The sequence below is a fragment of the Scyliorhinus canicula genome, chromosome 8 (genome assembly GCF_902713615.1).
Source record: "Scyliorhinus canicula chromosome 8, sScyCan1.1, whole genome shotgun sequence".
Lineage (NCBI taxonomy): Eukaryota > Metazoa > Chordata > Chondrichthyes > Carcharhiniformes > Scyliorhinidae > Scyliorhinus > Scyliorhinus canicula.
This window is the reverse complement of record NC_052153.1, coordinates 126,382,173-126,408,636: the sequence shown is the minus strand read 5'-3', so window position 1 is coordinate 126,408,636 and position 26,464 is coordinate 126,382,173. Positions and strand designations below refer to the sequence as shown.

General features: G+C 44.8%; 1 protein-coding gene across 12 annotated transcripts in view; it reads left to right on the top strand.

The window, feature by feature from the left end:
• Positions 1–26,464, top strand: part of rgmb (repulsive guidance molecule BMP co-receptor b) — a 227,509-nt gene that overhangs the window by 153,387 nt on the left and 47,658 nt on the right. Inside the window, exon 1 of one of the 12 annotated variants that reach the window (XM_038805201.1) lies at positions 2,095–2,124. The exons of 10 other annotated variants lie outside the window; for them this stretch is intronic. In XM_038805201.1, coding sequence (XP_038661129.1) covers positions 2,110–2,124 — 15 coding nt within the window. In that variant the 5' untranslated portion in view covers positions 2,095–2,109. Of the gene's footprint in view, positions 1–2,094; positions 2,125–25,901; positions 25,926–26,464 lie in introns of those variants that run through there. One more of the 12 variants, XM_038805202.1, reaches the window with a different exon arrangement.

Here is a 26,464-nt window from a genome sequence, read left to right as displayed (position 1 = left end):
ATCTGATTTGTTCTCTGTACACCTCACCCTTGCATCTCTGTGTGTAATGCCTTGGTTCTGAACAGATCCTTGCCACTTCAGCTGATTACTACATACCATCTAAGGGATCCCAGATACTAATTTGTTGTCCTAACTATAAATTGGACTTCTGGAGCTTCATTTTTATTGTGCATTCTGGTCATCTACTCTTTCAGTTTTAAAAGATGCTCTCTAGTTTCTGAGAGGGTAGAATGTGTAAGAGCAGGTAGATTAGTATGCACTGGTCTATTAAACATGAATTCTGCAGGTGATGGAGTTAATTGAACTTTGAGGTGTCACTTTCTGATGTAACACTGCAATGCATAAATCTTGCTTGGTTTGTCTATGATTTATGAGAATTGGGAATTTCACAGTGCAAATCATTCAGCTGGCCATTAAATCAAAGATAATGAGAAATAGTGCAATCAATATTCCACTTCTCACACATGTCCTGAAATGGTTTACTGGTACATTGTGGGCTAAAAAACCTGGAACTTGTTAACACATTATAGGGGTGTAGATGTTCCCATAGTGACTCAAAAGGAAGGACACCACCACCTTCTCAGATGCAACAAAAGCTATAAGACATAGGAGCAGAATTAAGCCATTCGGCCCATCGAGAACGCTCCGCTATTCAATCATGGCTGATATTTTTCTCATCCCCCTTCTACTGCCTTCTCCCCATAGCCCCTGATCCGCTTATTAATCAAGAACCTATCTATCTCTGTCTTAAAGACACCCAGTGATTTGGTCTCGACAGCCTTCTGCGGCAGAGAGTTCCACAGATTCACCATCCTCTGGCTGAAGAAATTCCTCCTGATCTCTGTATTAAAGGATTGTCTCCTTAGTCTGAGATTGTGTCCTCTGGTTCTAGTTTTTCCTACAAGTGGAAACATCCTCTCCACATCCACTCTATCCAGGTCTCGCAGTATCCTGTAAGTTTCAATAAGATCCCCCCTCATCTTTCTAAATTCCAACGAGTACAGACCCAGAGTCCTCAACTGTTCCTCATACGACAAGCTCTTCATTCTAGTGATCATTCTTGTGAACCTCCTCTGGTCCTTTTCAAAGCTGTGCAATAAATGCTGGCTTTGCCAATGTGCTTGCATCTTGAGAATGAATATTGTAGTAAAAGAAAAATAACATGAAAGCTAGATCCTGTCCTGCTGTGCACTTCCAGGAGCAGTCACTGAGAAGTGATCAGGAGAGAAAGCCCTAACTGATTTTTCTTCTGTTTCCTGGTCCAGGGGTACTGAGAAGCCACATCCAATGCTCCATTTGAGATTTGTTAACTAAGTACAACCTGGCGATTAAACCTGGGATTTTCTCAACCTGTATAAGGCAATATCCAAACAGTCAGTAAATGTATCCACTAAGCTGTTATTAGAGAACAAAAAGAACTTCATCACAATGTCCCAAAGCAATCAATGTTGTAACATAGCAGACAATTAGGACATATCAATGTCTCACAAACGGAAATGAGATAAATGATTCAATAATCTTCTATTAGTGTTGGCTGAGGACTAAATATTTGCCATGATATCAGAAGAACAATCCAGTCATTCTACAAGAAGTACCAGGATGGGATCTTGTACATCCACCTGAGAGAGCAGAAAGGACCTCAATTTAATGCCTCACCAGAAGTAGACTGCTGTGATCTCCTCCAGTGAAGGAGAAGTGATGATTTTATTACGTAGTGGGTTTTCTTTTGGATTGGAGCATTTTGGTTGGGGTTTGGTGGGAGGGGAAGGGACTCCAGACTGAATCACAGATTTACTTGTGATGTTTACTCTTCCATTATAAAAAGTGAAGTTAGGTTATGACGGATAAACAGAAGAATCTCTTCAGCAAATTCTAAATGTATTGTCCTGAAGATCACTCAATAAGAGACTGCCATAAAATGTCACTGGGGGTACCATAGGAGCAAGGTACACATTACAATAATATCAAGTGGAAAACAATGAGATGCTCAGCTCCTGCTCATTCTTCTGTTGGATTCATTTATTTCTCCAGGTATCTGACCCTGAAGAAGGTTCTGACTCGTGATATTTTCCAATTAATGAGAATATCAGATCAAGATTTTGTTCAGAAATGCATATTTGTCAGGTCAGTAAAGTTGTTGACAATGGACAGCCATTGTGTACAAAATGATTTTAACCAGAATCCTCCAGAATCTGAAACTATGGGAATAAATTATTTTCATATTTTATGGTTAGTATTTTACCTGCGATTTAATTTTAATTGTAAGGTATGTAAAAATATGCTGCTCAAATGATCATAGGCTCCCTCTTGCAAGGTTGTTACAGAGCAAACCACCTGGATTAATGCATGGTTTTGTTTCAGCATATAACCTTTTGGGCAGCACGGTAGCATGGTGGTTAGCATAAATGCTTCACAGCTCCAGGGTCCCAGGTTCGATTCCCGGCTGGGTCACTGTCTGTGCGGAGTCTGCACGTCCTCCCCGTGTGTGCGTGGGTTTCCTCCGGGTGCTCCGGTTTCCTCCCACAGTCCAAAGATGTGCGGGTTAGGTGGATTGACCATGCTAAATTGCCCGTAGTGTCCTAAAAAAAAAGTAAGGTTAAAGGGGGGGGGGGGGGTTGTTGGGTATCGGGTGGATACGTGGGTTTGAGTAGGGTAATCATGGCTCGGCACAACATTGAGGGCCGAAGGGCCTGTTCTGTGCTGTACTGTTCTATGTTCTATGTTCTAACCACGAGAGTTGGAGGTCAGCCAGGGAAAACTGTCAGATTTGCTGATGGTAAAGCCTTGGTAGCAAATGCCACAAAGGGACTGCAGTGGTTGGTAGGTGAGGTTAATGCTTCAGTAGTGGAATATGGCATGAATATCAATGTGGGTAAAAACAAAGCCAGGAATGTGTCTGGGAAAGCGGGCGAAAGAATTAACATTGAACAATTGACAAACATTTGGATCTGGTGAGATAATTTGAATAGTTGGGAAATATAATGACTGAAGATTACAGATGTGCCAAGGAGGTGAGAGCTAGGAATACGGTGAGAGAAGTGGCATTTAATATGAGGAAGGAGGGGTTGGATTTTAAGCTCCAACACTTTCTGGTTGGCACTGCTAGAGCTACAGAACTGCCGGTCAATCCAATTGGCAGCTGTTTGGCTCAAAGAACATAGAACATACAGTGCAGAAGGAGGCCATTTGGCCCATCGAGTCTGCATCAAACCCTCACTTCCACCCTATCCCCGTAACCCAATAACCCCTCTTTACCTTTTTGGTCACTAAGGGTAATTTAGCATGGCCAATTCACCTAATCTGCACATCTTTGGACTGTGGGAGGAAACCGGAGCACCCGGAGGAACACCAACACGCAGTGAAAAAATAAAGTTACATGAGGCGACATCGGTACATGACCCGCTCTCAGTCCCACTTCTCAATGCCTTTGCAAACTCCTCCGCTGCTTCCGCCATCCCAAAATAAAAGTCCTTGGATTTGTAGGTCACCCTCAACTTAGCTGGATATACAATGCGGCACTGCACCTTGCTGATGTACAGTGCCTGCTTCACCCGGCTGAAGGCCGTCCGCCTCCTCGCCAGCTCCACCGTAAAGTCCTGGTATATGCGTATACCACCTCCAGCCCCCTGCACCACCCGCTTCTGCTTTGCCCAGCACAGGACCACCTCCTTCACACTGTACCTACGGAAACACAGTTAGGGAAACACCCTTTTTAAAAAAAAAATGTTTCCAATAAATTTAGAGTACCCAATTCATTTTTTCCAATTTAGGGGCAATTTAACGTGTTCAATCCACCTACCTTGCACATCTTTGGGTTGTGGGGGCGAAACCCACGCAAACACTGGGAGACTGTGCAAACTCCACACGGACAGTGACCCAGAGCTGGGATCGAACCTAGGCCCTTGGCGCCGTGAGACTGCAGTACTACCACTGCGCCACCGTGCTGCACTTACAGTTACTACTCTTGACGGCTCACTCGCCTTTGGTATAGGCCTCCACGACCGATGAGCCTGATCCAGTTCGTATCGGGAGGGATCGTCCCCTTTCCCTAATTGCTCCACCAACATCGTGGCAAAATACTCCTTCGGCCTCGGGCCTTCCACCCCTTCAGGCAAACCCACGATCCTCAGATTCTGCCGCCTGGATCTGTTTTCCAGGTCTTCTATTTTGGCTCGCAGACCCTTGTTGGTCTCTATCACCTTCCGCAACTCCTTCCCCATTGAGGTGAGTTGATCAATGTGCTGCGATAATGCTTCTTCCACTTCCTTCAGTGTCTCACCTTGCTCCCGCACCTCCGCCGCTGCGCTTGATACCGCTGCCGTCATCGGGGCAATCGCCTCCTCCACCGGCACTTTCAATACCACCCCCATCTCCTTCTTCATCACTTCCATGTGCTTTGTGAACTGTTTTTAAAGTTCCACAGCCATCGCCTTGGTCATTTCTTCTGCTGTGAGCAATGCAACCTCCCCTGGTGCCCCAGCCCCTGCTTTCCATACAGTTCCTGCACCGACTTTTCCACTCACCAGCGGACTTTCATTAACCCCCCTTTTCACGGCCATTGTTTTTCCCAGACTTGGACATTTCTCCTCATTGTGCCTTCTTACAGCTTTTTCAGCCTCCGTTGCCCCTGGGACCGGGCGTTAAAACCCCAAAATTTCTATTCCCGAGTGGGAGCCCTCCAGTGTGCGGCTGCCTCCTGCCCGCCGTCACCGGAAGTCCCACTTCTGTGTAATTATCTCATTTTCAATCATAAATATAGTTTGAGAAATGCAAACGTGTCCAGAGAGAAATACAGTAGTATTTTGATGAGAAGTCAGTTGAGATTTTCTTTTGAAGCAATGTTGAAAAAATAGTATCTGATTCAACTTGCCAAATTTGCGATGAGCATCTAAGAACACATAGGAAAGGTAAGAATCAGAACTAAATATTTAGGGATGGGCAACAGATACTTGCCTATCGAGTGATGCCCATGTTCCGTGAAAGAATAATAAAGAAACTGAATTAGGCCAATTTGAAGAACACTGCATTAGAACAAAGTATAATGGAATTGATAAAGTGGAAGCACTTTTCTAGAACAGGAATGTAGGTTTTAAAGCAATAACAAAGTCCGTTATTGTTGCCAAGTTGCTGATATTGGCAGATGAGCATTTAATGACATTTCCTGTCTGCTATTTTAATGGTTGGATGCAAATAACCAGATGCCAGTGGGTGGTGTTTCCCTCACCCAGGCTGGTTACTGGCCGAGTTCAAATTACCCATCTCAGTTCTTTTTTTCATTAGCCACACTGATTTTTCTTTTGAGATCCAGATAAGTTTCTTCAGTATCATTTGATCGAGCCCAAATTAAAATTACAGACAGAAGAATGCCATAGAGGTTTGTTGAACTTTTCGTCAGCAGTTATTCATAAACCATGAGTTTAACAAAATAAGAACAATCACACTAAATGGATTTGGTGTTGAAATGTTCTATTAAGTTAGTTGTGGCAATATGAGATATTTTAGCCACGAGAAGCAACGAGAACAACCAGTATTTATAAAGCACCATTGATATATTAAAACCTGCCATGGCACTTCAGAGAAGCATTTTCAGACAAAATTTGATACTGAGCCATATCAGGAAATAATCGGGCAGATGGTCAAAAACTTGGTAAAAAGTTTTAAGGGTTTTTTTTAAAGGCGGAAAGAGAGATCAGAGATGTTTAGGAAGGGTGTTCTGGAGCTTTAGGCCCATGGCAGCTAAAGGCATGGCCACCAAGTAGAGTATTCAAAATCAGGAATGCTCAAGAGGCCAGAATTGGAGGAGCACAGATATCTTGGAGGATTGTTGCTGGAACAGATTTGAGAGAACGAAGGACAAGGCCATGGAGAGATTTGAAAGCAAGGATAAGAATTTTAAAATTGAGGCAATGTTTGGCCAGGAGCAAACGGAGGACAGCAAACACAGGAACTATTTCATGCAAATAAGGATACAGCCAACACAGTTTTGGATGACTTTAAGTTTACAGAAGTTGAAAGTGGGAGGTCGGCCAGGAATGCATTGGAATAGTCAAATATAGAGGTAGCAAAAACATAGATGAAGGTTTCAGTAGCAGGTGAGTTGAAACGAGTGGAATTGTGCAATGTTACAGAGATAGAAATAGGCAGTCTTAGTGATGGTGCAAATATGTGGGCGGAAGCTCATTCAGATATGACACCAAGGCTGCAAACAAACTGGGTTAGTCTCAGTCAGTTGTCAGGGAGAGGTGGTTAGGGAAAAGAGATTGTGGCAAGGATTGAACATAATGACAATATTTAATTGGAGGTATTTAATATTGGACAAGCATTATTACAACATGAGAGTCAGTGGCAGGATTGAAAGGGGTGATGGTGAGGTAGAACTGGATGTTGGCAGCCTGCATGTGAAAACTGACAATGATTTTGTATGATATTAATGAAGGGCAGCATCTAGATGAGAAATAGGAGGTGATGGAGGGTTGATGGTTGGGGTTACTAGAAATAACTGCGCAGGTGTCGGAAGATAAGTTATTGCAAGTAATTCTTTGGCTTCAATTAGATTGATAAAAATGGAACCAGGCTAGTGCTGGCTCACAGCTGAATAACAATGGATAGTTGTTGGGAGAGGTCAATGTTGTCAAACAGAAAACATTGGGCGGGAATTACCGGCTATTCACACTGGTGGGATATTCCGGCCACATGCCAGTGCCCGGGATTCCAGGCAACATGCGGTGCAGTCACCAGGAAAGCCCGTTGTCAACAGCAGGGTCTGTAGATCCCGCTAGCGGGCTGTCTCCGTCGCTGAAAATAACGCGGTGGGTTGGTCAGTAAATTAGCCCATTGTAGCCAAAATGTCCACATGAATGGACACAGCGAACTAAGGTTTATTGGAGTGGCGAAGATTAGGAGAGACATTTCTGCGTCTTGAACAAAGGGTTGGGAGGGGACAATATGAGAGAATCCAATGTTAAGGTCTGGGATTCCAGTGGTGAGATACAATTATCGTGTAGACAGGGTGAAGCACTGGTGATTAGAGGCAGTTGTGGAGATGTGGTGGATTCCAGTAACCATTCAAGGCAATATATCATTGGGTATAATTCTGGAGATTGTCCAATGGAAACCAAAAGCCAAAGAGGAATGACAAATCAACTATGAGTCAGCAAAGGTTAATTTTGGGATCCAGAAGAGGTGCTTAGTGACTTTGGGTGTTAGTGTTGTGTGCCAGCAGACCCAATATACCAAAGAAGGACAAGTGAAACCCCAAGAGTATTGAAGTCCAGGGAGCCAGAGAGGATGAACTGTACAACCACAAGATTGGCACATGTGAGGGAACTAGTCTGAGTTAAAGTTGTAGGGAGGTGAGGAGTACCCAAGCTCAAGATGTTTAAGTGCTGGTTCAAGTCAGTCCAGGTAATGGAGGATATCTGAAAGATAAGTGGTATCATAAACTACAAATGGTAAGTGGAAAAGCAGAGGTCATTTAGAGGGAGCTGAAACAATGGCAAGGAACGGATCAGAATTAGCGTGATCTAGGGTGAAAAATTCCCAGCAGGAAATTAGGCTCAGACAGTTGGGGAGAAATAAATAAAGGAGGGATGTGTCACAATAATAATAATCTTTATTAGTGTCACAAGTAGACTTGCATTACATTGCAATGAAGATACTGTGAAAATCTCTGAGTCGCCATATTCCGACGCCTGTTCGGGTACACTGAGGGAGAATTCAGAATGTCCAATTCACCTAACAGCATGTCTTTCGGGACTTGTGGGAGGAAACTGGAGCACACGGAAAAAACCCACGCAGACACGGGGAGAATGTGCAGACTGCACATAGACAGTGACCCAAGCTGGGGCTCGAACCTGGGCGCCTGGCGCTGTGAAGCAACAATGCTACCGTGCTGCCCCAACTATAATTATAATTTTTTTGCAAATCGGGTATAGCCATAGCATTGATCATTTCCAAGATTTTTGGTCATTAACTACAAGCTTTTTAAGTTTCCTCATATGATCCCCATCTGTGCTGCTGATGGAGAGAACATAGGTGAGTTCTCCCCTGTTTTAGTTAGGCCTATTTAACTTAATATAGCTTGGATTTCTCTAATATGATAACCTGGGTTAATTCATGCAATTTGTAGGCGGCAAGGTGGTATAGTGGTCAGCACTGTCTCATAGTGCCAGGGACCTGGGTTCGATTCCAACCTTAGGCGACTGTGTGGAGTTTGCACATTCTCCCCGTGTCTACGTGGGTTTCTTCCGAGTGCTCTGGTTTCTTTCCACAGTCCAAGGATGTGCAGGTTAGATAGATTAGCCATGCTAAATTGTCCTTAGTGTCCAAAAGGTTAGGTGGCGTTACTGGATTACGGGGATAGGTTGGGAGGTGGGCCTAGGAAGGGTATTCCATGGGCTGATGCCCATCGTCTGCACTGTAGGAATTCTATGGTTTGAACCCATGATTTTGAATCATCTGAAGCATCTGTTAATCTATTCTCATATGGGGGCGGCAAGGTGGCACAGTGGTTAGCACTGCTGCCTCACAGTTCCAGGGTCTTAGGTTCAATTCTGGCCTCGGGCGACTGTCTCTGTGGAGTTTGCACTTTCTCCCCGTGTCTGCGTGGATTTCCTCCAGGTACTCCGGTTTCCTCCCACAGTCCAAAGATGTGCAGGTTAGGTGGATTGGCCATGCTAAATTGCCCCTTAGTTTCCAAAACGTTAGGTGGGGTTACGGGGATAGGGTGGAAGCATAGGGTGCTCTTTCCAAGGGTTGGTGAAGAACCGATAGGCTGAATGGCCTCCTTCTGCACTGTAAATTCTATGTAATACCTATTTATTGTGCTTCATTATCTGATCATGGGAATATGGGGGGGGGATTCTCCGAGCCCCGCGCCAGGCCAGAGAATCGCCGCAACCGCGACGCGCCGGCGCACGATTCTCCGAGGTGCGGAGAATTGGCGCCATTTGCACCGCCAATTCTCCAGCCTGGATGGGCCGAGCGGCCGCGCCGATACGACAGAGTCCCGCCGGCGCCATTCACCCCTGGTCGCTGCCGGCAGGAACTCTGGGCGAACGGCCGGGGGGACGGCCTGTGGGGGGGGTTGGGGGGGGGGGGGGGCCTCCAATGGGGTCTGGCCCGCGATCGGGGCACACGATGGCGCGAACACTTGGGCTCCATATTGGAGAATCGCCCCCATGTTTGACATTTTGTTATAACATTTTTAAGATCACAGTTAGTGGTACCTAAAGTTAAATCATGATGTTATCTTTCTTCCAGCAATCAGAATAAAAAAAATAATAATTCTTGATATTTTTAAAAAGCTTTGTTGTTCTTTGTCGGAGAAAAGATATTCATCAGTTGAGAGTTCTTAGTCTTATTTCATAATATATTATGAAGAAATTTTTTAATATATTACGCTGTTTTCCTAATGGATTGTAAAGTACATGCTCAGTAACTGTTTGACTGTGAGGACATTAATTCCGCTGCACCAAGTCCTTTTCTACTCCTTGGTCTTGATGTGGGTCAATATATAAAGGTTTCTTTTGATTCTATTCACAATACAAGTGTGTAGAAAAATGTAGATACTTTATAAAAGCATTGTTAATCTGACAGGTCAATGCTTCAATTCAGTTAGGGCTTCTATGTTCCAAGTTTGCTTCAGTTTCCATTACAAGACAACCCCACCTGTGTTTTCCATGCAACCTTAATATAATGAATTTGCATGTGGACCCTGCAAAATGCCATTACATCATCCATTGTCTGCTTCATTATTTGAATGGAGCCCAATCTCCATGTATCATTCATTTTCTGACCTACAGCAACACATTTTTACATGTGTATCTGGCTTTTATGCATTGGCTCACTCTGTCAACTAGAGTCCCTTCAGAACCACTTAAATTTATTATCGGGTGGGATAGGGAAAGATTACGGGCGAGATCTTCCGGCTGTTGTCGATGGTGGGATTTCTGGTCTCGCTGACGGTGCACCCGCCGTGGGTTTCCCGATGGTATGGAGTGGATTCAATGGAAAATCCCATTGACAGCGGCGGGACCAGACGATACGGCTAATGGCAGTGTGTCTCCTGCTGCTGAGAACATGTACACTGAGAATCTTGCCCTCAATGTTTGCATGGGCCAAGCTCAAGTACCATCACCAAACAATTTTCCACCCCCAACACACATGCGCACAAACACATGCGCACACAAACATGCCCTATTTAGATATGGCATTTTCATTTACTTCTGAAGTTGAATTGTCAAGGAAGAGTGCAATTAGCACCAAAGGTAAATAATCTAGCATTTTTTTTGAAGTTGCTTACTTTTTCACTGAGAAGGAAATAGCTTTGTGAAGATCAATAGTTAATGTACAAAGGACAGGCTTTGTGGCACTGAGATAAACCACACAACTAATGAGCTTGCTCCACTGAATTATTGCTTTGCAGTTACTGAGACCAAGCCTTGTGCTAGTTGGACAGTCATCTAATGAATTTGTAATTAATAGACAGACAAAGTTTGATGACTATGCCTCTCTGTGGTTTTGCAACCTGCTTTTAACAAATTGGCTATTGTGCAAGCGTCACAGGATGGCTAACCAAATAAATCCAGCTCACTCTTTAATTTAGAATAGATTAGTTATTTATTTTTATTAGGTTCAACTGAAAAGAAATTATCCCTTCACAAGTTTATTTTCTAACCCAGATGCATTCTGGAATGAGGGGCGCGATTCTCTGCTCCCCACGTCGGGTGGGAGAATCGCGGGAGGGCCAGGCGACTCATTTCACGCCCCCCTGGCGCACCCCGCGATTCTCCCACCCCCCGCTCGGAAGAATCGCCGCGCGCCGTTTTTCACGGCCAAGCGGCCTGCAGTTTGCGACCGTTTCACGACGGCGGCAACCACACCTGGTCGCTGCAGTCGTGAACATGGGAGCCAAAGGCCCGTTTGAAGCTTGTGGGGGGCGGAGAGGGGAGTAAGCACCACGGCCGTGCTCGGGAGGGGACTGGCCCTGCGATCGGTGCCCACCGATCGTCGGGCCGGCGTCAAAAAAGGACGCACTCTTTCCCCTCTGCCGCCCCGCAAGATCAAGCCGCCACGTCTTGCAGGGCAGCGGAGGGGAAGACGGCCACCGCGCATGTGCGGGTTTGAGCCGTTGTGACGTCAGCCGCGCATGCGCGGGTTGGAGCCAGCCAACCTGCGCATGCGCGGCTGACGTCACAGAGGCGCCGCCATCGCGTCATTCTCGGTGCGCCGCCTTGACGCAAGCGTCAAGGCCCGGTGGCCAAGAATAACGGAGCGCCACTCCTAGACCCCCGGGTGGGGGTGAATATGGTGAGAGGAACAGCCTCCGCGGCCGTCGTGAAACTCGGCCGAGTTCACGACGGCCTTCCTGATTTTTCCCGGGAGCGGAGAATTCCGCCTGAGGTGAGGTAGGATTGGAGGAAGTCCATACTGGCTTGAACCGTCTGGGCTATATATTTTGGAGGGGATTTTCAGGCTGTTATCACCAGCAGAATCTTCCGGTCCTGCCGACGGCGAACCCTTGCTGGGGGTTTCCTGTGATGTGGATTCAATGGAAAATCTTTGTGACAGTGGTGGGACCAAAATATCCTGCCAGCCTCCCGCTGGTGCGAAAACGCCACAGGGGCGAGGAAAATGCCCCCTACCTTGTTTTTGTACTGTGTCAAAAAAACTGGACAACCTGGTGCATCTCTGATGCATCCTTCCCAAATTATCTCAATAGTCTTCTCTGCTATCTGAGTGATAGCGTGTACGAATGTGCGGCCCCCACCCGACTCAAATTTTGGTCATCCTTCTAGTTTGTTGTTAGACAGCTTGTCTTGCAGAACAGCTCAAAGTAAGTGAGACTGATTGTTCCAAAGGGTAATGCAGATTTTGAGGCAGCTTAAGTGGTGGGCATACTGAACGGGAGAAGCACCATGGTCTGAGTAATACAGCGCATCCAGTGTTACCAGATAAAAGCATGTTTGCAGCATGGAAACAGGCCCTTCAGCCCAGCTTGTCCATGCTGCCCAGTTTCTATCACTAAGCTAGTCCCACTTTCCCATATCCCTCTATACCCACCCTGCCCATGTAACTATCTAACTGCCTTTTAGAAGACAAAATCATGCCCGCCTCTACCACTGCATCTGGCAGTCCATTCCAGATACTCACCACCCTCTGTGTGAAGAAATTTCCCCTCTGGTCTCTTTTGTATTTCTCCCCTCTCACCTAAAATCTATGCCCTCTAGTTCTAGACTCCTCTACCTTTGGGAAAATAATAAGAAGTCTTACAACACCAGGTTAAAGTCCAACAGGTTTGTTTCAAACACTAGCTTTCGGAGCACTGCTCCTTCCTCAGGTTTGAAACAAACCTTTTGGACTTTAACCTGGTGTTGTAAGACTTCTTACTGTGTTCATCACAGTCCAACACCGGCATCTCCACATTTTGGGAAAAGATGTTGACTATCTACCTTATCTATGCTCCTCATTATTTTATAGACCTCTATAAGATCATCCCTAAGCCTCCTACACTCCAGGGAAGAAAGTCCCAGCCGATCCAGCCTCTCCTTATAACTCAGACCATCAAATCCTGGTAGCATCCGTGTAAATCCCTTCTGCACTCTTTCTAGTTTAACAATATCCTTTCTATAAAAGGGTGACGAGAACTGAACACATGTGTGGTTTGATCAGTGTCTTGTGCAACTTCAACAAGACGTCCCAACTCCTTTAAACAAAATTCTAACCAATAAAACCTAGCATGCTGAATGCGTTCTTCATCACCCTGTCCACCTGCGACTCTACCTTCAAGGAGCTCTGAACCTGTACCCCTCGATCTCTTTGTTCTGTAACTCTCCCCAACTCCCTACCATTAACTGAGTAGGTCCTTCCTAGACCCAGAATAGGGTTCGTGCATGTTCTGAGAGTAACGACTACAGTTAGGTGTTTGATTAGAATGAGAAGGGGTTGCGGTGTGGGTGAATCATGGTCCATTGTCCCAATGCGATTGGGGAGAAGCATGTAGATTGGGAATGGGAGCAGCTTAGAATGCTGAATATGGGTCAAAGCCATGAGGGAGAGTGTTGTAGCAAGGTCACAACCTGAGAAAAATAGATAGCAAGATTCTTCCTTTATTTGGCTGGATAAGCTCATTGAAAATCTTCCAGTATTTCACTCATAAGATGCTTCGGGCATTCATATTTTCTGCCATCCCCTCCCAGAGCTACTAATGCATCTGTCTGTTCATCATGCTGGCATTTGAGGGAAGAGGACTGCCACAAGGCCTTCATCTGTTTGATCAGGACCTCTAGCCCTGCAGTGCTGAATCTTGTAGGAAACATGATTGACACAAGGTTGAAAGAATTGCAGAAATGTTCAGACCAAGTTAAAGGACCCCATCTGATGAAGGATCCTTGACCTGAAATGTTAACTGTTTCTCTCTCCACCGATGATGCTGAGAATCTCCAGTATTTTCTACATTTATTTATTGAAGGATCCCTCGCTTTCTTTAAACACCTTCCTGAGATCCTGCCTTCTAAAAAGGCAAGCTACAGTTTAACACAGGTCTTGCACCTGTGAAATTTAATTATTGTTAGTTTGCGTCTCTCGCTAGTGATATATGGCAGGCTCAAACTGACTGTCTGCTGGCCTGCTGTTCACTCCCAGTGTCCAACACTCAAAAATCTACCTTACTGTGTCACAGAATGGTGGATGCAAGTCTGTAAATTCCACAGTTGAGTAATTCCTGCCTCAGGTGTGCTACCTTGAAAAAATGCATGATGGAGGTGAAGCTTAATTTTCCTGGTGTAAGGGCGACCAGGTAGAGGGCAATTCTCTGGCCGCATTGTGCCGGGCACAAATCCTGCTATGTCAGGAGAATTGCGGGAGAGCCCCAAAATCAGTTTCCCACTCCCAGCTCACTCCAACTGGTGCGATCAGGATCTCACAGAGAACGGTTGAGAATCTGATCGCAACTAATTTGCATTGATTTTAATCCTGTTAGCGAGATTAACATTGAATGCAGCAGGTTCCAGGTATTCACTCCCCCATCCCACAGCTGGAAGTCACCTGGTGTGAATTGTTACTGGTCCCTAAAAGTGGGGGCCAGGCGCCAGAGACATCAAGGGGTTGGGTATCCTTTCTAAACTTAAATCCAAGATGCCAATGGGGATCCTTCAGGGAGGTGGGGGTCAGTGGGTTTGGGCTGTGCTGGAAGGGTTCAGGTTGGGGTCTTTTCCGGGATGGGGGTTATGTGGCAAGTCTTACCTCTGTAGCCTTGAAAAGAGTTTAACGATCTGTCAGCTGAAAATAAAAATCTTCCCTCTGTAGCCTTCAAACCTTTGATAGATATCAAGGGTAGGATTCTCCCGTACCCGGCATGGGGTACCGGCGGGATGGAGTGGCGTGAACCACTCCAGCGTCGGCCCACCCCAAAGGTGCGGAATCCTCTGCACCTTCAGGGGCTAGGCTAGCGCCGGAGTGGTTTGCGCCCCACCGGCCGGCATGGAAGGCCTTTGGCGCCACGCCAGCTAGGACCAAAGGGACTCCGCCAGCTGGCGCGGGTCCGCGTATGTGCAGGAGCGTCAGCGGCTGCTGATGTCATCCCCGCGCATGCGTAGGAGGGGGTACACCTACGTGTCGGCCATCATGGAGGCTGACACGGCCGGCACGTAGGAAAAGAGTGCCATCACGGCACAAGCCCGCCCGCAGATCGGTGGTCCCTGATTGCAGGCCGGGCCACCGTGGGGGCACCCTCCAGGGCCAGATCACCCCGCGCCCCCTCCCAGGACCCCGGAGCCCGTCCGCGCCTCCAAGTCCCGCTGGTAAGGGACCTAGACTAATTTACGCCGGTGGGACTGGCAAAGAACCAGCGGGACTTTGGGCCATCGCGGGCCGGAGAGTCGCCGGGGGGGGGGGGGGGGGTGCGCTGTGAGCGGCTGGCGACCGGCGCGACGCAATTCTCGTCCCCACCGAACTTCCGGTGCCAGAGAATTCGGCGGGGGCGGGGTTCACGCTGTCCCCCTCCCCCCGCCGATTCTCCGACCCGGCGGGGGTTCAGAGAATCCTCCCCCAATGATCTGTCAGATGAAGGTACAAGTCTTTCCTTTGATGTGTTGGAAACCCTTGAAGTGCCTTTTTCATATTCAATTTCACTCCCCTTTTAACTTTTTCAAGCCTCTGGGCTTGCTGAGAAGCCTAAAAGATTTGAACTACATTGTTTACAATCGATTTCAGGGCCCATTTCCTTTTACAAGCCTCTTGATTGACAGGTGCAAGCTTTTTCAAATAAGAATTAGGTTTTTAATTATAGCTCTTCATGGTCCATTAACTCGTATTTCGTTTTTTGAGCAGGTTTCTAACAGCAATTTTTTCATGGCAGCTGTTTCTTTGTTCTGAAGTGCTTCCTAGGAAGAGCAGGTGTTCTGTCTGACTGTTTTCTGTTGGGTGTTTCCTCTGTTCTGATGTCCTTTCTAGAAAGACCAGGTGTTCTGTCTGAGTGCTGTCCCCAGTTTGCCACTGTCAGGATGCTGGGGGCAGTGCCAGGTTGACACTGCTGAAGGGGGGTCCTTTGTTGCCAAAGTAATGGGATGCCACTCAAATTGGAGGGGAACACCTGCCAGTGAATTAGAGGGCTAGCCATGGTGTGAATCACCCCTGGCTCCATAACAATTTCTAAGTGTGGATGGGTTGTGCTGATCCACCCGGTGGAAATCGCGCCTAGTTTAACGCTGGAGACCACACCGAGATGCCAGTGATGATGAGGGGCAACCCTTGGGAAACAAAGGGAGAGGATTAAACCTCAAAAAGGCAAAAATGATTTGGAAAATATCATACACTGAGACTGAATGGAGAGAAATTCTCCAAAATCTGTTTCCCATTCGTGGCCAATTGCTGACTGGTGTACTGACAAATATACTAATTAACCAGAGAGGCAACCTCTCATGCAAAAAACTATATCAAATTTTGGTCGATGTAACACTCTACGTTAAAGGAGCTAAATGGAAGTTGTTTGTGACAGCAGAAAAATCCGTTTGACACTGCGACAGAAAGAAACCGCACACCCATAGGTAAATACCAATACTGGTCACCAGAAACTGACCCTCCAGATTATTCATAAATTACTGTTTAAAGCTCGCATTTAAACATTCTGTGCTTTGTGAAGAACAATTGCATGAAAAGAAACCTTAGTCTGGCAAGATGAAGGCTTGATAAAGATATTGGACATTTATCTGCCAAAGTCTGTTGATTTGTAAATTTTTGTTTCCCTAAATGGTGTACTGTAAAGGTTCTCACTAGGAGAATAAGAATCATGTGAATACACATTGCTGATTTGTAGTTTCCCATGGGGAAGGAGGTCCCGACTGTGCTGAATAGATTGTGCTTAGCACCTTACCCTCCCCCGTGCAACAATGCAGGCCTCCTACGAGCAGTGCTGCATCAGTATCCATATGGATAACATTTCCTTTGTGTTTTTGTGCACCCTGTGAAGCCTTCTCTCCATCAGTCAACACAACAGCAATTACACAGCAGTGTGCACGCTGACCCCAATTGACATCTTGTAGTTCACTGTTTTGGACAGTTAAATAGTTGTGAGGTAAAGATAATGTATTAATTTAGTTATCCCTTCCTCACTGAGAGACGATGTATAATATAAGACCGTTGCTCTGTTCTTTTGTTAGTATTGGTGACTGTAATTTAAAATTTGATTGTTATTTGGAGCATTACTTAATTTGTAATCTTTCTTCACACAGCACTATCATTACACCAATAACACAATGTAAAACTGTTTTTACTTCCAAAACAACATGAGGTACTGGTGCTGCAAGTATTTGCACAATCCAGATTTCAGGAGAGGGTGGGGAAGTATCTGAGAACAAAGGCTTTTCTTTGTGTGAAATCACTAAAATTCACACAAAGAAAGGAGGGGAATTAGGCAGGGAAGTCACTTTGTGACCTAGACACTCCCTCTTGGGTCAAGAAGATAAAATATCTTACCAAGTGATGGTAATAAATATAAAAAACTCTTGGCTATAAAATATTATTTCAAGAAAACGGAGTATGTAGAAATTAGGTTTTGGGTTATAAGCTATTAATTACAGACATTTAATTCTAGCAATAGTACCAATAACTGCCTGTATTTCTGGAACATTCCTTTCATAAACCAAAGCATCTAAGAACTCTGTAGAGGCAGAAGGAAGGTTAACATCAAGTAGAATTTAAAAATTAAAGAAATCGGACAGGGGTCTGAAAGAGACGTGCTAAATTATTCTTTACTTTACTAGGACTGAGGAGGAGAGGAAAAGAGGTGACTCAACAGACGTTGTCGAGATTATGAAAGGTTGTGATAGGGTAATTTGGAATAAATTGTTTTTGCTGGTCAGCAAGATAGTAATGAATGGACACTTTCTGGATAATCACAACATCAATTTTAAGGGTATTGGGGGAAAAAAAGTGGTATTTGATATTTATAATAGGTTTGTGAAGGCGACTTTTGAAAGGATGAGAAATAAATTGGCTATAGTAAACTGGCCCGAACTGTTAAATAAATTTACAGATAAACAGTGGGAAGTATTCTAAGAGTATATTTGCTGTAATATAAAACCAGACAATGACTTAAAAGGCAATGATTAAACTTTGTAGATTTTTAAAAATGTGGCCAATAAATGAGGTACAGTATACAATATCAGGCTAAAAGAAAGCAAGGGACTTGCTGGCTGAAAATATTTTAATAAATGTATACATTTAATAAAAGAAAGAGTTTGGAAAAAAGAGGAATGGATGTCTGTTAAAGAAGGGTGCAGGTAAGATTATGATGGATGAAAAGAACATAGTAGGCTTGTTAAATGAGTAACATATGTCTATTTTCATAATGGGGAAAATAACAAAATACCAAGGAAACCAGGGAATCTAAAAGTAAGACATGGGGAGGAACCTAGTGGATGTAATATAGGTTAGAATAAATGGTTATGTAGGAAAGAATACGTTGCAAGGATATTAAAAGAAATAGTAGATGCATTAGTCATAACTTTGCAAAGCTTTCTAGATTCAGGAATTTTGCCTTTAGACTACCTATTATTTGAGAAGGGAAAGAGAGAGAGAGAGAAAAATAGGGTAACTATTAGAACTGTTGGTTCGGGGCTGCACAGTGGTTAGCACTGCTGCCTCACAACGCCAGTGTCCAAGGTTCAATTTCGGCCTCGGGTGATTGTATGGAGATTGCACATTCTCCCTGTGTCTGGGTGGGTTTGCTCCGGGTGCTCCGGTTTCCACCCACAAGTCCCGAAAGACGTGCGGTTAGGTAATTTGGACATTCTGAATTCTCTCTCTGTGTATCCGAACAGGCGCCTGAATGTGGCGACTAGGGACTTTTCACAGTAACTTCATTGTAGTGTTAATGTAAGCCTCCTTTGGGTTGTCTCATGGGTTTCCTTAGGGTACTCCAGTTTCTTTCCACAGTCCAAAGATGTGCAGCTTAGGTGGACTGGCCAAGCTAAATTGACCCGTAGTGTCCCAAAGGTTAGGTGAGGTTAAGGTTGAGTTACGGGGATAGGGTGGGACGTTGGCCTAGGAAGGGTGCAATTTCAGAGGTCGGTGCATACACGAAGGGCCGAAAGGCCTCATTCTGCATTGTAGGGATTCTATGATTCTAATTGTGGAGATCATTTGAGCACTTGGATGGTTAGTGCTGTGTTCTGTGTTATAACTGTTGCAATGATGTGCACAGACCATTTAGTTGTTTAACTAGAAAGATGATTTATTAACAAACACCTGGGAAAGATAACTGACGAACTATAATACAGCCGATGGCTACTAAATGAATTTAGTAAATTCTCCTGGAGCTACTCTAACTGTGACTATCCTCTTATACGACCGACTACCAACTGGCGGGTGTATCAAGTCACATGGTAGATCTCTATCACCACCTGCTGGTTGGAGGTTGTACCGATACTATGTGCATTGATAGACAACTGTATACATTGGTGTGTACATGCATATTGCCACAGTTATCAGTTAATCAAAGAACCAGCATGGATTTGTGAAGAATCGCTCATATATGACTAATACGGTTGAATATTTTTAGGGAAGTAACAAACATGTGGATAGGGGACTGTTTCTGGATGTTGTCCATATGGACCCCAAAAGGGTGCAAATAGCATTCTACACAAGATATTATTAACATAATCGAGGTGTAAAAATATTATTGGGGATTGGAAGCTCTGAGAATGATTGGCTGAAGACTGGGGAACACTCTTACTTCTCTTAATGTTTAAAGACAGGCTCAAAAACAGGGTCTGCTCTGGGCAGCCAGCTCCTCCTGTCCTGCTAATGTTGCCAGGTAACAAGTAGCGCAGGCTTCCTCCTGCAGTGAAGTTTAAAAACCGAAGCAATGACAATGATATCATCAAGCCATGACTTATGAATCTTAAGTGGACCGCTGCATTCTTTAACCCTGGGCCTGAAATGCCTCTGTAGACATTAAGACATGACAGTGTGGCAGACTGAGGATGAGTTGCTTGATCCTGATATTTTAAACCCCAATGCTGGTGGTGGGTTAGGTTAGAATTTAGGTAAAAGGGTTTGTTGGTGGCATGCAGCAAGTCGTATTCCCTAGTAGCCGGTGCTGGGGCTTCAGCTATAAACCATATATATCAACGGCTTGGATGGTGGAATAGCGTGATGTATATTTAAGTTTTTAGAAGGTACAATAAGTTGTGCGGTGGGAACAGGAGGTTGCTGTGAGCATAGTTGAAGCTAGCTGAGAGCTGATTTGGCATCATTCCATGTTATTTGAACATCAATGATGTCAGTTGACTGCTGGCAGGCAAATAAATGTTCACAATTGATGTGGTTTGAGTGCTGTGTGAATTAATTTCAGTCAGTCACTATACTTGATCACTTTAAATGTCTAATGATAACTATAAAATTGCTTTGGAACGTACAGTGCCGAACCCCAGTGCAAGTTAACACTGTTATGTTCAGAATTCTGTCACATTTTTCAGGTAGGGAAAGGATCAAGCCTAGACTGATTCGGCACATTTCTCTCAAAACATTTCCAAGTGTTGTCTTCGGTGGGAAATGCAGTGCGATTCCCGCTGGGTGGTTGGACGCGATCCAGATTGCAATTCACTCACTTCAAAATTCTTCTTGGTTGGCAGTGGGGGTGGGGGCTTGCACTGGAAGACTGGGAGGAGGCAGGGCCTAAACATGTCAGCAGGCCAGGCTTCACAGAGATATAAAAGTGGCAGCAAAGCCCCTTCCTACAGCCATCTGCCCCTCCAGAAGCAGACTATGATCCTAAGCCACCTCCAAAGAACACGATCCGGCAGACTGGTCAAACCACTGCAATGTCTTTCCCTATGACTGATGACAGCGACTTTGGGCAGGGGATTTAAGTGGATGTGGGATCTTGTGTAAATGGCCAACATTCAAGACTTGGGGGGAGATGTAGTACAAACGCTTAATAGATAATATGCTAATAGCTAAAATACAACATCAGTGATGTCTGATCACATGTGACTAGAGCCCAGGGCGAGATTGTCCTGGAAGGAGCCTCGAGCTTCCCTATCTCTCTATATGGTTCATAAATGTTTGAAAATTCCAGGAAGCCTTGTTTCCAGCAGTCCATGTTAAACACCCTGGGCCTGTTTGCTATGGTACCGAACAAGTCGGGCAGCATCTGCAGACAGAGAAATTAAATTAACGTTTCAGGTTGATGATCTCTCTGTTCTGATTCAGTGGGGAAATAGAGTGAGGGGCATTGATTTATGATCCACCTGCAAAATGCAAAGGAGCACAGGTAGGTGTGGTAAGCAGGGCAGGAAGGTAGTGGTTTCCCAGTGGTAGTGCTTGGCACAAGGGTCAGAAAAATAGGAAGATGGGACAGTTAGCTCTGCTGCCAAGAAGACTGCTGCTTCTGAGGGTTGCGAGATGATATTTTGGGGCTGCGAGCTCCAAGACTGTAATGGCTGCCATGGAGATCGGACTCAGTGTGAGCAGCTGTAAACCTCACATTTGTCGTCTTTGGTGGGAACGGGCAGATTTTTGAGGCCTGATTGAAGCTGCAAAAAAAGGCTGTGAAATGTTAGGCGTTTGCTTTTTTGAAAAAAAATCCCTGCAGTTAAATATTTCTCACCACACTTGAACCTCTCTCCCACCACCTACCCAGCAGCTGAAACAAAAGGCCTTCCTATGTTAACTTGCAAATTACTGTTCATGATGAACTGATCGTTACAGAGGAGGAAGAAAATAAGTATCAATCCCCCACAGAAAACCAGTATTTATCACTGATGTGGAAGTGATTTCAATGCAAGGTTCAGTAATTTCAGGAGTGGCAGTTGTTAACACTGCTGCCTCACAGCGCCAGGGACCCGGGTTCAATTCCAATCCTTCGGTGACTGTCTATGAAGAGTTTGCACGTTTTCCCCATGTTTCCTCCAGGTGCTTTGGTTCCTTCCCACCGTCTAAAGATGTGCAGTTTGGGTGGATTGGCCATGATAAAATTGCCCCTTAAGTGTCCAGAGATGTGCAGGTTAGGTTACAGGGTTAAGGGGATAGGGCAGGATAGGGTGCTCTTTTAGTGGGTCGGTGCAGAATTGATGGGCTGAATGGCCTCCTTCTGCACTGCAGAGAGTCTATGATTCAAATGATTGAGTTAGAAACTCAAATAGGCAGGTTTTCATTGTTAATAGTTTATATTTATAACAAAGGGATTCCTGGAAGCATTTGTTGAAGTCCCTATATTAGCTGATGTGTAAGGTGAGGAAAGACTTTTTGAGCAGCTGCAATGTTCATGGGAATAATACTTCATGGAAAGTTGGAAACAGGGCCGATTTAGATATATCATCCCTTTGGAAGGTAAAGACGCCATGGTCCCAGTTGACTATAGACTGCTTTCCCCCCTTTGAGGGGAAGAGCTGACTGGTGGTGATTTAACCTGAGGATCACCACACCTCAGGTGAGGGGCAATGTTGAGAAGGGGGCCGTCATGAATAACCTCAACCGGTATGGGAATTGAACCCACACTGCTGACCTCGCTCTACATCACAAACCAGTTGTCAGCTGAGCCAAAACGACCCCAAACTGTACACTTTTACTTGCATCCCTTTGTCGCGGTAGTTTCAGTGTCATCAAATTTAAAATACCTGTGAAAAAGCAGTAAGTAATTTAAATGAGGAATAGTCACTTTTCAGAAATAAGTCAAAGCACAAACGCTCCAAAGCCAGTTCCAAATGAGGTACACTGCTGTGAGGAAGATAAGGCAGCAAATTTATTAGAGGTAGCTGTGCATCATTACCAGCATTGTGAAAGAGCTTAGTTAACATGCATAGCTGAAGCTTAAACACCCATCCTGGCTAGCAACTGTTTCCACTGATGATGATTCAGCCTCCACACAGTTAGCTCAGCAATGTCTCACAGCCAGAACTCCCACTGACATCATGAGCACCTATTGTACAGATGCAGTTCCTTTTTTAAGTGATTGCCAGAGACTTTGGTTTGTCTTTTTAAAGGAGAGACAGTGTTTTGTGTATTGGAATGACCGACATAGTGAACCAGTGGTTAGTCTCAGTTTGAGCACCATAGATCCCTACAGTGCAGAAGGAGACCATTCGGCCCATCAAGTCTGCACTGATCCTCCGAAGGAGCACTCTACCTAGGCCCACTCCCCACCCTATCCCCATAACCCTGCACGTTGCTCATGTGCGAATCCAGCTAACCTGCACATCTTTGGACTGTGGGAGAAAACCGGAGCACCCGGAGGAAACCCACGCAGATGAGGAGAATGTGCAAACTCTACACAGTCACCCACAGCCAGAATTGAACCCGGGTCCCTGGCGCTGTTAACAGTAGTGCTAACCACTGTGCCACCTTGTCACCCCAATTTAAACCCTTCCCCTCTACAAATATACTGCTGCACTGTTTTGGCTTGTTTAAAAAAGATTGTGAAGTATTATGAGAGCTAATCCATGTTAAAGGGTGTTTCTTAAATTCTGATTTGCAATGTACAGCATCAGACAGTTGTGAAAGTTTTGAAAATGTGCAAGGAATATATGTTTTTGGGGACATAAAACGTAGAACATTACAGCACAGTACAGGCCCTTCGGTCCTCGATGTTGCGCCGACTTATGAAACCAATATAAAGCCCATCTACACTATTCCATTATCATCCATATGTTTATCCAGTGACCACTTAAATGCCCTTAATGTTGGTGAGTCCACTACTGTTGCAGGCAGGTCATTCCATGCCCTTACTACTCTCTGAGTAAACAACCTACCTCTGACATCTATCCTATATCTATCTCCCCTCAATTTAAAGCTATGTCCCCTCGTGCGAGACATCACCATCCGAGGAAAAAGGCTCTCCCTGTCCACCCTATCTAATCCTCTGATCATCTTGTATGCCTGAATTAAGTCACCTCTTAACCTTCTTCTCTCTAACGAAAACAGCCTCAAGACCCTCAGCCTTTCCTCATAAGATCTTCCCTCCATACCAGGCAACATCCTGGTAAATCTCCTCTGCAACGTTTCCAATGCTTTGACATTCTCCAGATAATGTGGCGACCAGAACTGCACGCAACACTCCAAATGCGGCCGCACCAGAGTTTTGTACAGCTGCAACATGACCTCATGGCTCTGAAACTCAATCCCTCTACCAATAAACGCTAACACACTGGTGCGCCTTCTTAACAACCCTATCAACCTGGGTGGCAACTTTCAGGGATCTATGTGCATGGACACCGAGATCTCTCTGCTCATCCACACTACCAAGAATCTTACCATTAGCCCAGTACTCTGTATTCCTGTTACTCCTTCCAAAATGAATCACCTCACACTTTTCTGTATTAAACTCCATTTGCCACCTCTCAGCCCAGCTCTGCAGCTTATCTATGTCCCTCTGTCACCTGCAACATCCTTGCGCACTGTCCACAACTCCACCGACTTTAGTGTCATCTGCAAATGTACCCACGCATCCTTGAACGCCCTCCTCTAGGTCATTTATAAAAATGACAAACGGCAGTGGCCCCAAAACAGATCATTGTGGTACACCACTAGTAACAACTCCAGGCTGAACATTTCCCATCAACCACCACCCTCTGTCTTCTTACAGCTAGCCAATTTCTGATCCAAACCCCAAATCACAGGAGACAGCGCACATGTGCACGATAGTTGGGACCTAAATTTTCACTAGCTATGAATGAAGGTCCAGTCAATGCAGAATGATCTCCAAAAGAACTACATTGTCCTTCAAGTGATGAAGAAGCACGGGGCAGCACGGTGACTCAGTGGGTTAGCCCTGTAGCCTCATGGCGCCGAGGTCCCAGGTTCGATACCGGCTCTGAGTCACTGTCCGTGTGGAGTTTGCACATTCTCCCTGTGTTTGCGTGGGTTTCACCCCCACAACCCAAAGATGTGCAGGGTAGGTGGATTGGCCACGCTAAATTGCCCTTTAATTGGAAAAAATGAATTGGGTACTCTAAATTTATTTTAAAAAAGAAGCACAGTTCACAATACATGCCTCGATGCAGAGCAAGAATTTTTAAAAATAGGCTTTAGTGTAGCACTTTTTTTTTTCTTTTTCTCAATAGGTTTACATATTTAGCAGTAATTTTATTCAGAAATTCCATTGTTAGGATGAATTTGTACATGTGATAGAGGTGCATAGTCTTCCTTGTTGCCGATGTTTTAACTCCTCATTGTTATTTTATACAATGTAACTTTTATGTAGGAGTGTCTCATGCTGGAGCACATGCTTGCCTGCAGGGAATTTGATTGATTTCACACAAAGTAAATACAGTCTGCATCTCCTGAGCAGTCTAATTATTTTGTTAAAAGGGAGAAGGCATAAGCCCTTCAACTTAATATTAAATTAATTAAATAACATTAAATAGCCGAGATGAATTACAATAAGTAATTAGTTTCAGGAAACATCAATTGAGCAAATATATTTCTGTATACAGTAGGCTGAATAATTGTTTTGTGTGTAGTAAATTAATTGATTCTGCATTTGATAACAGGACCATCGTAGTGTGTTTGTTCTGCAGCCAAAGCTTGTTAAGTACATGTTAATACTATGGTCATGTGGCAGGGTTATTTCCAGCTTGTGAACCTGTTCAATGCGGCAGCGTGCTTTCTGGCTGAATTTTACGAGAGGCAGCCAATTAACAGGTCACCACCTCACTTACCATCCAATTAGAGTCAGCGGGGCGGGTTATGGATACGGGAGCTGCAGACAGTGTGGTCCACTGAGGGGAGACTGACGGCCCTCAATGTTTGACCAATAACAATGCTGCTGAGGCCCAGCCAGCAGGGAAGCACGAGAGCCACCCTGAATCGAGGATAAAAACAGAAAATGTTGTATGAATTCAGCAGGTCTGGTGGCATCCGTGGAGAGAGAAACACAGTTAATCTTCCCAGTCCATATGACCCTTCGACAGGACTTGGACTTGAAAGGCGAACAGTGTTTCTGTCCCCTCAGATGCTGCCAAATCTGCTGAGTTTATCCAGCATTTCATCTTTTTATAAGAACCTGGGGCCGCTGAGACCTCATTAGGTCCATGACGATCGGAGACACCTGTCTCAGGGAATTCCACAGTCAGTGGCAAGGCAGTGATGTTGGAATACAGTAGCTTTGCCATTTTCTGATGGAAACATTTAGATTACTGCCTCTATCTCTTGCCGTTTAGCCGCCTACTCTCACTTGCCGGGATGCGGACACAGAGGGGGGCTGTATGGTGCTGGCATTTTTGCTGCAATTCTGCAATAATCACCATTAAATGACTCCTTAATTAGTTTGATTTAATTGCCACTGTTTCTTGGCAGGTTGCTGTCACCACTATGCGCCTGCATCCGGGACTATGCATGTTGGCGAACCAGTCCGGCATTTTTAGTGCAATTTTCCCTGCCCCTCCGCTTGCAAAGCCACTAGAAGATCCTGCCCGATGAATCAGGTTGTGCTTATTAGTTCTTGGAAATTAGAATTATAGAATACCACAGCACAAGAACAGGCCCGCCAAATCTACATTGGTGTTCTGTTTCATTTGATCTGTGTAGTTGAATCCCATTCGCTGTGCATATACTTTAATATTTCCATTTTTCAAATAGCTGCATGCGTAATTCCTTGTTAAGTAAATGCTTTGACAATGCTTTGTGGCAGATTTTCACATTTTATCCCTCAACTATTTATACAAGAATTCTAATCTTCTCTATTTTTATGATCATACATATGTTCCCATTTCCTTATTTTAACAATCATGAAAATATGTGATATTATTGTAAGCAGTTTTTAAAATGGCAGCAGGTTGAGTAGTTGCACATGTGCGCAGTGTGTAAAAAGAAAAGTGAGTGTGTGTATATTATGTACTGAAGTATTAATAGATTAGCTGCAGCAATTTACTTGTGCTTTTGTGGATGTCATAAAATTACAAGGCCAAAGCTGAAGAGGTTCATGAATATAATTAGAACCACAAGCTTGCATTTACTGCAATAT